The following is a 17275-nucleotide window of genomic DNA, read 5'->3' on the forward strand; positions in this document are numbered from 1 at the left end:
TGGACGATAAATGGTTTGGACAAGAAGAGAATAGAAGCTTTCGAAATGTGGTGCTACAGAAGACTACTGAAAATTAGATGGTTAGATCACATAACTAATGAGGAAGTATTGAATAGGATTGGGAGAAGAGAAGTTTGTGACACAACTTGACCAGAAGAAGGGATCGGTTGGTATGACATGTCCTGAGGCATCAAGGGATCACCAATTTAGTATTGGAGGGCAGTGTGGAGGGTAAAAATCGTAGAGGGAGACCAAGAGATGACTACACTAAGCAGATTGAGAAGGATGTAGGTTGCAGTTGGTACAGGAAGATGAAGAGGCTTGCACAGGATAGAGTAGCATGGAGAGCTGCATCAAACCAGTCTCAGGACTGAAGACCACAACAACAACAACAACAACAACAACATGTACGTAGAAATAGAAATGCTGACAGTATCTTAGAATTATATTTGTCCTATTTCCACTTCTGTCACCATTTGCCAGCACGAACCGTGTGGAGGGGTGCGTAATTGCCTCGGAGTGGCGTGTCCCACTAAATATATTCCACCACCTACGTAAACAATCTTGATGACACTCTTGTCTGTGAGTTATTTCCTGCTGTTGTTTATGTGCCAACAGTCTCAGTTGTCATTGTCTTTGTACATTTTTTGTCAATTACTTGTTACTTGTACTTGTTCTCAGAATGTTTCTGCATTCGCTGGCAATATCGTAAGTCTTGGCCTGGGCTTAGTGTTAAATTGAGACCTTAAACTACATCGACCTGCAGCTATAACACTGGTGCTTGTTTTTTCAATAAATGCATTCAATAAACCCTTGCAGCCATGATATTAACAAAAAGCTTTTATTCTGGCTTATAATCAGGTGAAATCTGAAGACTTACAAACTGTTAGTTATGCAAATAGCTTCTGTGTGACCTTGTCATTTTCAATTGACTTTTCTGATCTGTATGGCCTTAGCTGCTCAACTTGGGCACGTCATTCCTCATCTTCAGACCCTCCAAAGTACAGAGTTCACCCTATTCACGCAACACTGCAGTAAGCTAAAAAAATAAAATTTCATATTCTTGAGGGAAAAAAATCTTGTTTCGCAAAGAGCCTAGCATTCAGCGCATGTTGGTCTATCGATTATTCATATAATGTTGAATCGCATCCATGTTGGTTTTTGAACATATTTGAACACATTCCAGTTTGATTTCTGAATGAATCATAAGTTGATTTTTGAATGCATCCATTGTGTACGTGATGTCTCAGTCAGGGGAATCCCTGTCGCATCTAGAAATAAATTTTTCCTGCAGACAAAAGGGGACGGGGCTGTACGAGCTGAGCAGGTGAATGCCAATCGTTGTTTATATGGTTGACTGGATTTGGGAATGATCAGCGTTGTTATAATTACTATTGAAATCAAAGGTTCAGACTAACAGAATGAAAATAAACAACGAACATGAATAACAAGTAAGAATGATTACTTATCATCTTCTCATTGTAGCCAATAAAATGAAAGTTTGACAGAAAATTTTTGGCCAGGCTGCTACACTAGTAAGGACCAGCTGTACATTTCGTGGTTAGCAACTGCTTACGATCTTTTCTGGGAGTAGCCTGGAAAACGTGTTGTACGAACATGTAATAACACCCAACTGGAGAATAAATGCGGCATAATTAAACCGGTGAGTGTGGCAGGGTTAGTGAAGTTAATTGGAGAATAAGTTTTGACACTGGAAGGAATAGTTACAGAATTATTGATCACACAATTGTTTATTAGAACGACAAAGAAGATGAAACAGGGACATCAAACAAATTATGGAAGAATATGATGATTCCAAATTTATATAAAAATTTTGTACTGCTACTTTTTGATCTCATGTTTGAGAAGCTGGAGTGTATGAGTGAACTGTGACACTATTTCTTAACATAAAGCTTTTTGCTTGTAGTATTCCTAGTAGGCATTTCATACTGGTACTTCACGAATTATATTCTGTCGTGTTACAAAAATGACCATTTGTGGCAAAACAGTGTTGTTTATTTGGCGCGTGTGTGTTAAAACTGCTGCAATATTAGGCAGGCCTATTTGATTTTATCTTACAGACAGTGACAAAATACGCGTAATCAGATCGAGAAACCACACCAGTCTCAGATACTGTTTGTATTTTCAGCTTTTTCAGTATTAGATGACGACATTTTGTTTTTTCACGTAGCAAAATGTTTGACGAATTTTGAGTTAGTAAATTCTTTCCCAGAAAGGAAAGCACGCCACGCAAAGCTGTAGTGAGATTAGAAAGAAAACAATGCTAGGACTTAAGGATTGAAGAAATGTGTACCGTCTTGCTTGGCTCTTGTCTTTACTGGTTGTGTGTATCCTATATTTAATTTTATGTCACACAAAACAGCAAGTTATAAGCTAATAGGTAATACAGAATGCAAATGTTCTGAAGAGTTCTTGTTCTCCCGGTTACAAATAACCCCATTCAGTATTAATTGCGAGTTTATTTTACGAGGGGCAGGATGTAAAACCGGCCGACTGGGAGCAGGAGAGGCACCACAAGACATTTTAATTTTCCCTGTCCTAAATATAGTGTGATGGCATCCATTACAAAATATTACACGTTCGAATTCCACAGAGCGAAATACAGTGACGTGCGATTGAACAGTAATGTGTGAAGAGGCGTGGGACTGCACTTTGGCACACCTAAGACCAAATAACACATTTAACACATAACATCTTACATTTCCTCAGAAACATATGTTTTATGTGTCAGACTCTTTAGAAAGATGTGCACCAAATATATATATATATATATATATATATATATATATATATATATATATATATATATATATATCGCATCCCGCAACTACCCTCCCAACCTGGTACAGAAGCAGATAACCAGAGCCACTTCCTCATCCCCTCAAACCCAGAACCTCTCACAGAAGAACCCCAAAAGTGCCCCTCTTGTGACAGAATACTTGCCGGGACTGGATCAGACCTTGAATGTGGCTCTCCAGCAGGGATACGACTTCCTAAAATCCTGCCCCAAAATGAGATCCATCCTTCATGAAATCGTCCCCACTCCACCAAGAGTGTCTTTCCGCCGTCCACCTAACCTTCGTAACCTCTTGGTTCATCCCTATGAAATCCCCAAACCACCTTCCCTACCCTCTGGCTCCTACCCTTGCAACCACCCCCTTTGTAAAACCTGTCCTATGCACCCTCCCACCACCACCTACTCCAGTCCTGTAACCCGGAAGGTGTACACGATCAAAGGGAGAGCCACATGTGAAAGCACCCACGTGATTTACCAACTGACCTGCCTGCACTGTGACGCTTTCTATGTGGGAATGACCAGCAACAAACTGTCCATTCACATGAATGGACACAGGCAGACAGTGTTTGTTGGTAGTGAGGATCACCCTGTGGCTAAACATGCCTTGATGCACGGCCAGCACATCTTGGCACAGTGTTACACCGTCTGAGTTATCTGGATACTTCCCACCAACACCAACCTATCCGAACTCCGGAGATGGGAACTCGCCCTTCAGTATATCCTCTCTTCTTGATATCCGCCAGGCCTCAACCTCCGCTAATTTCAAGTTGCCGCCGCTCATACCTCACCTGTCTTTCAACAACTTCTTTGCCTCTGTACTTCCGCCTCGACTGATCTCTGCCCTTACTCTTTGCCTTTAAATATGTCTGCTTGTGTGTGTGTGTGTGTGTGTGTGTGTGTGTGTGTGTGTGTGTGTGTGTGTGTGCGTGCGCGCGCGCGAGTGTACACCTGTCCTTTTTTTCCCCTAAGGGAAGTCTTTCCGCTCCCGGGATTGGAATGACTCCTTACCCTCTCCCTTAAAACCCACATCCTTTCATTTTTCCCTCTCCTTCCCTCTTTCCTGACGAAGCAACTGCCAGTTGCGAAAGCTCGTAATTCTGTGTGTGTGTTTGTGTGTTTTGTTCATGTGCCTGTCTGCCGGCGCTTTCCCGCTTGGTAAGTCTTGGAATCTTTATATATATCTTAATTTTTGGCATCCTGCCTCAAAACTTGGGGTGCGGAGGGGGGCGGGGGCGGGGGGGGGGGGGGGGCACCACTATCTAATATTGCCCCAGGCCGGAAAATCTGAGATCCAGACGTGATGCACAGAGCAGTCTGAGTTGTGGTGGGGAGGTGGGTAGTCTCCACGTGACTCGTGTTTATGTTTAGTGATTTTGCTGTTTACACTTCATTTATTCCTCTCACGTCAAATGAAAACAAAACGGATTTCTGTGGCCGGGAGCTATCGAGTGAATTAAAATACATTCAAATAATGACAAAAGGCTAAAGTATGTTGTTAGTTTCAGATTTTATTTTATTTCCACCTTTCTGACAGTCGAGCACTAATCGGCTTGAGGAACAGTGAAGTTATTTTTGTTGGATTGCTAAAAAAATTAGACTTTTATTAATCTTTCTCACTGAGGCAGTCAGTTTATTTGAAATGAAGTGTTTCATTTCATACTATTAGCTAATTTCCACTGTTCACTGCATTTCAAGTGCACATTTTCATCTTCTAGCATGTGTGTCATTATCTCATAATAAAAAACCAAACATTATATAACACGGCACTGGTACTCCGACAAAATTTACGTCCGAATTTGGACATACAAATCTACACTTTAAGCCGAATTATGTATTATAGTGTGGTTCACAAAATGCTTATGCTCTTGGAGTATCCTCTAATGTCCTGTTTATTTCGTGACATAATGTAAGATCTTTCAATGTTTTACGAGTGCAAACATGTGGGCTTCCTCTGCCACCGTAGCTGCACGAGCGTGGTGACCCCTGTTACCCTGTGCTCTCTGGCAATTGCTGAAACGGGCCTATTCCTAACGAGGTGCGGGAAAATATTTGCGAATGGTTGTTTGAAAAGCATTACTTTCGTAGTAAATTTCCTTTTATAGAAGATTAACTATGTGCGTTCGACTCTTATTTAAAAATCAAAACTTTGAGGATGACCATTTAGAAGAATTTCGAGTCCGGACGATCAGACATTTACGTCGTCCTTAAAAAATTTTACTGGCACATTTGTGTGATTTATCTTAAATGTAACACGCAGAAAAAAGATCGACATTATATGTGAAAGCTTAGCTTCTCTTGCGGCTTATTAATCTTAGAGATTCATTATATGTGAAAGCTTTTTTTTTTTTTTTTTTTTCCTCCTAGTAACATTATGTATATTAATTCAAACCATTAACTTTTACTATTTGTGTGTTCGCGCTACTTAACAGTGATATTGCTATTGGCTGACTATGTCGTGTCCTACGCTGTCATCTGCTGGCGAGATCACGTGACACTAGCCATGACTGGCTTACAAAAGTGCATCGCCATCTCAGTTTCGATGCTTCGGAAAGCAACGTTCAGTGTTTGGTGGAATTCGAATTTATACTTTTGTAGTACGAAAAATGTGCAGTGTACAATTTGGTGTACATTAAAGATCTTTCCAAAACATTTTTTTTCCTAAAGTGCCAGGAAGTTCTATGGCGGTGTATGTATAAAACCATAAAGCATTGTTAAGTTTTACAGTTAAGAGGAAAAGTAGACAGTGACTTAACACAGAAAAGATGTGTTTTCACCTGGGAGAAAGTGTATTTTTACCCAGGAAATCCGGAAAATCAGAGTATTTTTTTCCCTTGTCCGTGTATACACCCTGTTAATGCAGTAAATAAAAAATACAAAATGGGAATTAATGCAAGACAGAAATACTACACACACACACACACACACACACACACACACACACACACACACACACACACACACACACCATCCTGTGCCCCTACATGGTGCTGGATGTGTCCGAGTCATGGGACGGGTCTCTCTCTCTCTCTCTCTCTCTCTCTCTCTCTCTCTCTCTCTCTCTCTCTCTCTCTGTCTGTGTGTGTGTGTGGGGGGGGGGGGGGGAGGGGGGGGGGTGGCAGTGCGCATGACAGGATAACTCCGAAAGTTTGCAAGTTTTCTTTCTTTGTGTTAGTCTATCGGCAGCTCAATGGTTCTGCTTTTTGGAGTGGTCTCCTTTAATACAAAAGTATTTGATTTCGAAAACAAAACGAAAAACATTGAAGTGGAAAAAAAGTGTTGAGAGTTGCATATGGGGCTTACCATTTTAAGGGTGTCAAACAGAAGCAGAAATGACACAAAATCTCCATGTGTTCGAGCTGTGGTGTCAGAGATTAGAGCTGCGTTGTTGGAGATGCGGGTTACGGGTGTGACAGATGGGGTCGAACCACTGATCTATTTCATATAGTTACTCTGTCCTGAGTTTTCCAGTGTTTAATTTTACAGGTTCTCACATTTGCCTGCATTAATAACAACTACGTTCACTTCTCAGTTTGTACCATTTCTTACTGCCCGCAGATGAAAGCGTCGGCAGTAATAAATGCTGCCGCGAGGGGCTACCTCGTCCGGAGGCTGATGAAGACGAAGCACGTGCAGGACCTGATAGAGACCATGGAGGAGAGTTTGAAATGTATCTTCGAATTGAAAGGAGAGTCACTGAGGCCACTACGTGCCGACCAGGAGCTGTATGATCGGCTCTTGCAGCAGGTAGGAGTCGCTTGTTCGTCGCCCTGCTGTTTTTTGTTCAGTATAAAACTGACAAGCCTGAAAATGGCATTAATCGTGGATCGGATCTTTTTCTGTGCCTATCTGCCTTTTAAGCATCCTGTCAGTTACTGTATTACATTAAATTTTTAAGAAACACAGCTAGATGTAACACTGACTTGAGAGTACATAAAGCTTAGGATATGTTACTGAAAATCGTTCCAAATTTCTACTATTCATGTACATATAACTGTTTCAGCATAATAGCAGCAACTGCAACAAGGTGTATCTGTACCAAACATGATAGTCGCGTGCTAGAGTGCACTGTAAATTGAGAATACCATAATTGATAAACGACCTCTGGTGATGACTCAGAAATAGTAAATTGGACTATTTTCTGACAAATTGCTCCATTACTGCCAGCAGCTGTATGTTCCATAGACATTTTGTCTAAGATAAAGGTTATTTAGGAGAACTGGTATCTCCAGTTATATCATACGGCTGAAGAAATGTTACTTCGCTGCAGTGGTTCTAAAGTTTTCTGCATTTACCAGACATTGACAAATTTCTAAAAATCTGTGACATATTTTGAAGACCCGAGGGCCCTAAAGGAACCTTATTGAACGCAACAAAAGTAGCAGCTTCAGAGGCACACAAGAACAGTTTAACTCTCAGAGTACACACTTCCTGCCCCAGGAGCACCGCACACTGTTGTTGACTTCCCGTCTCCTTAGCTTGAGTGGCACTTTTTCTTTGCTGGTCGTCTTTCCTAGTACCGGCACAGAATTTCACGTTACCACAATGTTGACCACCCGTGTTTTTCTTTCACAGTACACATTGATGAAAGTAATTAATTTTTGAAAATACGATATAATTGGATAGATAAAGAAACTCTACTCAGCGGCAGGAGAAAATGTGTATAAAGCTTACAGAAATTTACTAGCTCTTGGGGCCAGAGGCTGCCTCTTCTGGCAGAAGGGTCAAAGTGAAAGGAAAAGGAGTGAAGAAATAAGACTGGCAAGGTTTAGAAAATGAGGAGAATTTGGAAACGTTGCCCAGAACCCCGGGAATGGAGGCACTTACTGGACGGGATGAGAATGAAAGACGGTGATTGTCGCGGGCTACACCGGACGAGATTTGAAAAACTGAGAGCGTAAAGGCAGGAGATAAGGTAATAAGCGAGATTGAGATTACTGACAAAACATTGTGTATAGGTAAATAAGAGCGGAAATCTAAGTGCATTGTATGTAATGGAGGTGGGAGGAGGACAGTGAAATTTAGTTAGGTTAGAAAATGGAAGATGAACAAAACTAAAAGGGAGTGAAGAAAAGGAGTAGTTACTGAGAAGAAGTGCAGTGTCCAAAGGAGTTGACATAAATTTAGGCCAGGTTGTAACGCCAGTTCCCACCTGTGTAGTTCTGAGAAACTGGTGTCTGGGGGAAGATTCCAGATGGCACGTGTGGTGAAAAAGGCACCGAGGTCATAACAGTTATGTTGTACAGACGGAGGATGTATGGTGGCAGCAGGCAGTATCCTGTTGCAGAGCACTGTCTTCAACATGACAGTCATGACCTCGGTGCCTTTTTCACAACACGTGCCATCTGCATTCTTCCCCCAGATACCAGTTTCTCAGAACTCTGCATATGGGAACTGGCGCTACAACGTGTCCTCAGTTGTAGCCACCCCCCCCCCCCCCCCCCCGGCCTTAATTTACGTTAACATTTTCAGATACTGCGCTTATTCACAGTAACTATACTTTTCTTCACTCCATTTTAGTTTCCTGTATATTTATTTTCTGACCATCTATTTTTCTGTGCCCCACACATCTACCACACACAAATGCACTTAGGTTTCTGCTCTTTCTAAATCTAACATAATGTTTAATCAGTAATTTCTGCCTTGTGTATTACTGTATATTCCAGATTTAACAGGGTGGCAATTCTTTCTGGAAAACCTGGAATTCTCAGGACATTACATTTCACCTGGGAAAATCGGTAGTCTTGGGAATTTCAAGAATTTCATAAAATCTCAAGGAATTGTGCGTTTTTGACGTATTTAAATCAGATTTTATTGAGTTTTATAAATCACAAATTTAAAAATACTTAATATGTCAAAATGTGTTAATAATATATTATTCCATATAGAGATCAAATGTGTGACACAGTGGAAAAGCGCCTGCAGTCCACCTGCCCAACGCCCACCCTCGGTCCCCACAGAACGGGCACTTCACGTGCTGTGCGTCTTAATCTCGTCCGTAGGCCTGCATTTGGCCCGTGAACACTTGCTGTGACTTCACTCCGCTTTACACAGTAGAGTATTCGTAGCAGCGTACGAAGAACACTGTCGTACTATACTGTAGGTGTGCTGCACATGTAGCCCCAATTCAGAAAAAATACAAACTTATGTGCCGGAAAAGAGGAGAATGTGGAGAAATATCGAGTTTGCAAATGTGTGTGTTCTTACACTGTATCATTCTTAAAGTGTGTGTGGTGCAGCACAGTGCATCATTCAGCCACAGAATTAAGAGTTCTGTAATACAACTACCGTAGTTACAGAATAACTTGCTTAAGAAGGAATATGTGGCCCATTGTGATTCAGTCCTAGACATTTGAGAGTTGGTTCCGCCGACCAATTTGGTTGTTTCTTTTGGAGGGTTTCTTCATTCATATTTGTATTAATATCTTAAAGTGATTAGTTTGGATATACTACTGAATTATGCTTACCTTTAAGGTGGAAGTGTAATCCACCTTAAAAAAATTCGGACAGGATAACTGTAAAACAATTGAAATACAAAAACATTTGTATAATTCCTATTAAATTTATTTCTTTGGGGGATGACACATTCTCTGTCTCGACTAATAACTTACGTGAAAAATGGCCCTTTTGCAGTGTTGCCTCCTCCTAATTTTGTGTTTGTTACCTCTGCTCTATTTGCCCTGGTTTCAGGATCTGGTAGGTGGGTATATTTCTTATTTGTTAAGTATGGTCAGTTGAATCTGTAGGAGAGACTTCATATGGGTGGCATTAAATATGAATGATTTGGGCCGTATTGTATACTTGAACAACGGTCGCACCTCTTCTTTAATAAAACTGCTTATGTTCTATGAGTACTTACAAGTAGACTGCTAAAAATTAAAACTGCAGCAGCATTAAGGCGACATGCAGTAAGGGTCTCACTGACATAAAGTGTACTACATCTACATATAGCAGAGATGCTGAGTCGCGATAGGCACAACAAAAAGATTCACACAATTATAGCTTTATCAGCAATAGGCACACATACAGACATGCACTCACACAAACACAACTTGCACACATGTCTGCAGTCTCAGACAACTGAAACCAGCACCAATGTATGATGGGAGCGGTGACTGGGTGGGGGTGAGGAGGAGGCTGGGGCAGGGAGGGGGGAGAATAGTAGGGTGGGGGTGGCGGACAGAGCAGTGCTACAGTTTAGACAGAGGGCAGAAGAGAAAGGGGGGGGGGGTTAAGTAGCAGAAAGGAGAGAAATAAAAAGATTGGGTGTGGTGGTGGTGAAATGACAGCTGTGTAGTGCTGGAATGGGAACAGGGAGAGGGCTGGATGAGCGAGGACAGTGGCTAATGAAGGTTGAGGCCAGGACGGTTACGGGAACATACGATGTATGTCTGAAGCCTTAATATTCATGCAAGTGGTTCTCTTTTCTCCAAAGGTCTTTCTAATTTTCCTGTAGGCAGTATCTATCTTACCCCTAGTGATATATGCCTCTACATCCTTACATTTGTCGTCCAGCCATCCCTGCTTAGCCATTCTGCACTTCCTGTCGATCTCATTTTTGAGACGTCTGTACTCCTTTTTGTCTGCTTCATTTACTGTGTTTTTATATTTTCTCCTTTCATCAATTAAATTCAATATCCCTTATGTTACCCAAGGATTTCTACTAGCCCTTGTCTTTTCAGCTACTTGATCCTCTGCTGCCTTCACTATTTCATCTCTAAGCTACCCATTCTTCTTCTACTGTATTTCTTTTCCCCATTCTTGTCAGTTGCTACCTAATGTTCTCTCTGAAACACTCTAAAATCTCTGGTTCCTTCAGTTTTCCTGGTTCAATCTCCTTAGATTCATACCTTTTTGTGGTTTCTTCAGTTTTAATGTACAGTTCATAACTAATATTTTGTGGTCAGAGTCCACATCAGCCCCTGGAAATGTCTTAAAATATAAAACCTGGTTCCTAAATCTCTGTCTTACCATTATATAATCCATCTGAAATCTCCCAGTGTCTCCAGGTCTCTCCCACACATACAACCTTCTTTTATCATTCTTGAACCAAGTGTTAGCTATGATTAAGTTATGCTCTTTGCAAAATTCTACCAGGCGGCTTCCTCTTTCATTCCTTATCCCCAACCCATATTCACCTACTACGTTTCCTTCTCTTCCTTTTCCTACTCTCGAATTCCAGTCACCCATGAATATTAAATTTTCATGTCCTGTCACTACCTGAATGATTTCTTTTATCTCATCATACATTTCTCCAATCTCTCCATCTGTGGAGCTAGTTGGCATATAAAATTGTACTACTGTCATAGGCGAGGGCTTCGTGTCTGTCTTGCCTGCAATGTTCATAGTAGCTTATCCCTGCTCCTATTTTTTTTATTTATTATTAAATCTACTCTTGCATTACCCGTATTTGATTTTGTATTTATAACCCTATATTCACCTGAATGGAAGTCTTGTTCCTCCTGCCACCAAACTTCAGTAATTCCCACTATATCTAACTTGCTTTGGAATACATCTAACAAATAACTGAGGCCGGTGTGGTGCTGCAGTTTTAATGGCGAGCAGTGAACACTGCAGGCAGTCTACAGCCATTTTGCTGCCTACTGTGAGTACTGTGACTTCAGTAACATACAGCCAGAACTAACATGGCTTCAGATATGGAACACTATTAAACATACTGTTGTAATGCGGACCTCAAAGTTTCTCTTATCTATGGAATGTTAAGTGAATTTTTTTTAATGTCTTCTGTGTAGCAATATTTCTATTACAAGTTGCCCCTTAGGAATTCACACACATTTGAACATTTTCTGCGAATCACCTAACCATTTTCCCACCGAGTTGGAAATTCACATCTGAGTGCAATTTGTGTATATTTGCATCTCGGAACATGTTTGCTTGGTAAAAGGCTGTTGTGATTTTGAGGAACACCCATCACAGGTGAAATGTTTGGATTTAATGGGACGTACGCCACAGAAGTACGCATCGTCGTCAAGGGAACGGTAATGTGTAACTGAGTCCGTATCGAGCTGCCCCATAATAGCGTGTGCCCGGCACACTGTTGTTGCAGGTTACGTTCTTCTCAGTGTCGGAAATTGGTCTTCAGGTCATGGCTTTAGTTGACAAAATTGGGTGACATTTCAGGTGGCGATCTTTCAACAAAGAAAGAAATTGTCGTTTACTTCCGAGTAGTGTACGTCTCTGGCCACCGATCGTGTGCAGGTGTCGCTGCAGTCTTCCAGGATTGCAGCCCCACTGTGGTTGGCAGCATTGTCTGCTGTAGCCTCCTTACTGAACTTCTGATGCTCCAGTTGTCAGTATTTCATTATTTCATAATTCTACAGGATTTACAATCACTCCCCCAGAGCTTCCTGTCACTGGACACGAAAGCAGTTGAGCTCGGATGACGTTTGCGGCATCAGAATGTGGAATTTCACGTGTGGCCATTTTTGAGGTGGAAATGTAGAACAGGATACATGAATTTTTTTCTTTGTGGAGAAGAACGTGGCCAGTGAGACGAGACATCACTGCTATGTCACGAACAGAACTTGAGAGACACTGTATTTGATTAACAGTGTAGGAAAGATAGATCGCTACTTACTGTACAGAAGGAACGTTAAGGTGCATACAGACACAATTAAGACACTTGCACATAGGCTTTCAGCCACAGCCTTCAAAAAAAAAAAAAAAAAAATTGAGAGAGAGAGAGAGAGAGAGAGAGAGAGAGAGAGAGAGAGAGAGAGAGAGACGCACACTTTTCATTGACACAAGAGTACACACGTCATCCACACATGGCCGCCAGCTCGGGCAGCTTGTGCCAGAGTGCTGCCTTCCTCGTGAGTAAGTGTCTTCTGATTGTGGCCGTCTGCAAGCTAATGTGTCATCTTCACGGTAAGTAGCAATCTGTCTCCTCCTACATTGTTAATATTCCTACCTGGAGTTTCCATATTGGATGAAGTTGTTTGCAGTTGAAGCCTGTGTTTGACGATTTTTATGTTGCAACTCGTGTGCTACAAGTATGTGCACTGGCACAGTGACAGTCTTTACAGCTCGATGCAATAAAATGACAGGGGCAGTATACTGACGATTAAAGGCTTTTCATTTACAAGTTGCGTGCCGCAGAACAAAGTGTTTCCGGGCACCGGCACATTGAAGATTGAAATGCAGTTGCAGTGAATTTTAGTACAGCAGCAGTGTTACTTTTCCAGTGTGTGATCTGTAATCCTGTTACGTTGGATATCAGTAGATTTATTTAGTAAAATCTCTGTCACCTTTCTCGATATTTGCCAGACTGTGCTCCGACAGTCTTTGCAGGACTTCGTGTCTTTGTGTGCCGACAGATGTCGAAGGAATGTGTTATTTGTCTTCGGAGGTACTCGAACAGTGTAAAAGACTGAATTTTAAACTTTTGTATTCACACACTCTTACGACAATACAGTCTTCCGTAATACGATCCCGTATTCTGAGTGGGTCGACAGATCGTCTTAAACGTTTGTAGCTTCTGTAGTGGACAAGAACTGTGTCTTTACGTAAGTTAAATAGACAGTCTTTTGTCACAGCGTTCACTGTACCCGTGACCTTTTCTGTTTTTTTCGTCAACTTCCAAACACCTACGAAGTCAGCCACCGAGCAACAAGCCGTGCCCCACAGCAGTGGAGACGCTCGCTAAACATTTTGCACTGTAGAAGTGACGAGTTTGAGCCGTTCTCCCATCTGCACGTATCGTAATAATATCTGTCACTCACTTTGAATGTCACAAACATCCTTTGTCATCACGTATGCTTGGAAGTCAGATGTGACACATTTCAATATTAATGAAAAATGTGCATTGTTTTTGGTTTGATCTTTTTGTAATGGTAATGGTAATGGTATATCAGCAGTTAAAACCCTCGGGGCATATAAAATTAGAGTGTGTGTGTGTGTGTGTGTGTGTGTGTGTGTGTGTGGGGGGGGGGGGGGGGGGGGGTGCTCAGTGTTAAGGTTATCACCACCCTTACACACATTAAAAGAAACGAAAGCGGTAAAATTACTAAGATGTGATCGTACGCACTAAGATGATGGTAACAAATGAAAGAAAAAAGAGTTAAAAGAAAGGCACAGGAAAATGTCACTGTCTGATTACTTAAAATATGGATGATTCAATCACCCTGTTAACACATTAAAACCATCTCCCTAAAGTCTCGGGAAAATGTCAGACAATTAACAAAACTTTAACCACATTTGTTTGAACATTACCTAAAACAGGTTGCAGGCCCGTCAGCAAATTAGCCACGGCCCACCAAACGGAAAGTAAAATGTGGTCCAGTGAAATCTGGCACACAGTGATCTGTACGCTATGAGAGCCACACATCGGAGGGTCCTCTCGCCGGAGGGAAAAGCCGTACGTCACAGGGCAGTGGAGTGAGAAGAACCTCGTCCTGTCTGTGTGGTTGGAAGGAGGTATGCCACGGCTGTGGTGTGTGCTTTGCTAGACGAAACTTGTCGTATAAAAGTGAAAATGGAGAGACTGTGAACACAGTATTTCAACTGAACACAAATCTTCTGAACATCTCCTATATCCACCTATGGTCATTTTATCTTGTCATTTCTGTTTTGTGACTGTCAGTGTAGATCCCCAGCTCCTCTCATTCATTTGTTTGCTTTCCTGTCACTTTTTGTCGTGTCCAACAGGCACCCTTTCCATTGCTTGTCAGGCAGCTGTCCATTTTTGAACTGTCTGAGCATTTAGCATTTACGTTTCACTACTACAACTTAGTAATGGTAGTATACACTTGTTACAGATGTTCTGCGACAGGAAAATTGGGCATTTTTGCCAGACTACAGCATTTGGCTTCCCAAAAGTGTCTCGGGCCATTCTTGCGTTCCTTTGTACTTCTTGGAATGTTCACCTGCAAGGTTTTTTTTTCACTTCTACATATATTAATAGGCAGGCTGTTTCTGTAAATTAATCATTCACATGTGCTGTTCCATGTTTGCACTTTATTTTGCTCTTAACATAATTTATATTCAGGTCTGTCATTGTAATTACGATGTGTTCCTCCATCTTTCGATGAAGTTCTTTTGGATCTGTAGCAAACAAAACTGTGTCATCTACAAACTGAAGGTGATCCAAATCTTACACGTATTCCTCCTCCATGCCAGTTTAATAGTATGAAGACCTCTCCCGAGGCTGTAGAAAACAGTTTTGCTGAAACAGAGCCTTTGCCAAACCCCTTTCTGAACCCGAATTCTCCGTTTTCTTGATGTAATAACGTGGAAGCTGTAACCCCCTCGTAAATATTTTTGTGTACCGTGGGTACATTATCTTCCTCAGCTCTCGAATGCTGCCAATACATATTTTATTGTACAAGCCAAACACTTATTGTAAACTGCATTCGAGGTGGTGACTGATATTTGTTGCTTATTTCTCTAACATTGAGGACAGCCTGGAGATTGCCCATATTGCACAATTTCCACAGTTTTTTTCCTCTCTCCATGTGCCAGATAGCTTCCCTTTCTTCTTCCAAAAGTATTTCCCAGATGCACTCATTTTCACAGTCTCTTCCCTGAGTCTTTTTACTTGAACAGCAGGTTTCTCGCCAGTGCCATCTGACATCCAGGCAGAGGTATGTCAAAATTATGTAACAGGCTATGGTTTCTAAATTCTTATTACAGTAATAGTTATTTGTCAGCAGTTAGTACTTCTGAAAAACTTTTGTGCTGTAAATTTTTATCTTATCTACACTTAATTCATTCCAACGTATGAGCTAAAATCAGCTGCGCGCAAAGTTTTAACGATGCGATTTTACCTCTGAAAATTCTTTAAAATTGTATGCAGTGTTTTACTTAATGTGATGAAGTGTAGTAAGTGTGATGGATAATGAAAAGAAATTCTGTTGAAACTTCCTGGCAGATTAAAACTGTGTGCTGGACCGAGACTCATACTCGGGACTTCGTCTTTCGCGGGCAAGTGCTCTACCGCTTAGCTACCCGAGCTCGACTCACGACCCATCGTCACAGCTCTAGTTCCGCCAGTACATCATCTCCTACCACCCAAACTTCACAGAAGCTCTTCTGCAAAACTTGCAGAATTAGTGCTCCCGGAAGAAAGGATATTGTGGAGATATGACTTGACCACTCGCTGGGGGATGTTTCAAGAATGAGATTTTCACTCTGCAGCGGAGTGTTTGCCGGTACGAAACTTACTGGCAGATTGAAACTGTGTGCCAAGACTTGAGTGTGGGTCTGGCACACAGTTTTAATCTGCCAGGAAGTTTCATATCACTCTGCTGCAAAGTCAAAATCTCATTCTGGAGAAATTCAGTTCTTTATTGGCTGAAGGTATCGGACTGTAACGTGCCTGAAAATCAAATTTTTCCATGTAATAGTGTTTTCTAAAAATTTTACTGTACCATACGTATTCACTTGCTGCTCACAGGAGGTGGACCTGCCAGTATAAGAGGAGGCGTGGAGTATTGTGCTGTCAATAAAAAAACAATAACAGCTGATTGGTCCATCAGGAGAGCCCAGTGGATTTGAAGGTGGACCAGTCACTGGATGTCGCCTGAGTAACAAATCTGTCAGGGACATTCCAACCCTTCTAAAGCTGCCCAAGTCGACTGTCAGTAAAGTGATTGTGAAGTGGACCGCAGCTAAACCGAAACCGGGGAGGCACCGTCTTCTGACGGACGGGGACCGTCGGACATTGCAGAGGGCGGCTGTTAAAAAAGTCACTTGAAATCGGCAGAAAGAATCACTCGAGAATTTCAGACTACAGATAGCAGTCCTGCGAAGGGACTTAAAAAGCATCGACCACAGTGGTTGAAGAGCTGCTCGTGAAGTGTTACGTGCCGTTTAGGCAAGTAACATTTCACACAACCTTCGTGTAGTACGACATAAGTTGATTGTGATGGAATAATATTAAGTAGGGAGTAAATCGCGTAATGTATGCTGCTCGCGGGTTTTTGTTTTCGTATGTGTGGATCTGAATGGGAGATGTGGAATAGGAGAAAATGCCCAGGTGTGATGACAAGTGAATGGCTTTCTCTGATGTGGGTTGGGCATTTTACATTTTGGCATCACAGCTCGGCGGTAGCTCAATTGACCGTTCTCTCGGAGAATGAAACCGAGAGATGAGATGATTTTGTGACAAATGAAATATATTGTAATTTGGAGTGTCACGTTGAGCCGTCATGGCTTATGTCTTATATAAAGTTGTGTTCTACTCAAATTCACGAGTCACACTAATGATTTGTAAAAGGAAAGTAGTGGACGCGCTTTCTCGTTATATGAGTAGAAGTGATCGTCTTTTGCTCAAATAATTGCTGTAGAACGTGAAGAAGTCAACCCTTTCCTCGGCTGCACACGGGATTTCAGAGCCACTGATCGGCTGGATTCTGCTACGAGAGAATCGACTGTGGCGACCGGATTAAAAGAAAAAGGTAAATACGTCGGGTATTACATCAGATGACAGATCTTGTGAAG

The 17275-nt window shown here is 41.7% G+C and overlaps 1 protein-coding gene across 2 annotated transcripts in view; it reads left to right on the forward strand.

The window, feature by feature from the left end:
• LOC126293559 (uncharacterized) overlaps positions 1 to 17275 on the forward strand; it is a 96288-nt gene that overhangs the window by 26391 nt on the left and 52622 nt on the right. For both annotated transcript variants that reach the window (XM_049986838.1, XM_049986837.1), the window contains exon 5: positions 6374 to 6562. In XM_049986838.1, coding sequence (XP_049842795.1) covers positions 6374 to 6562 — 189 coding nt within the window. The remainder of the gene's footprint in view (positions 1 to 6373; positions 6563 to 17275) is intronic.

Source organism: Schistocerca gregaria, chromosome 10 (assembly GCF_023897955.1).
Source record: "Schistocerca gregaria isolate iqSchGreg1 chromosome 10, iqSchGreg1.2, whole genome shotgun sequence".
Classification (NCBI taxonomy): Eukaryota; Metazoa; Arthropoda; class Insecta; order Orthoptera; family Acrididae; genus Schistocerca; species Schistocerca gregaria.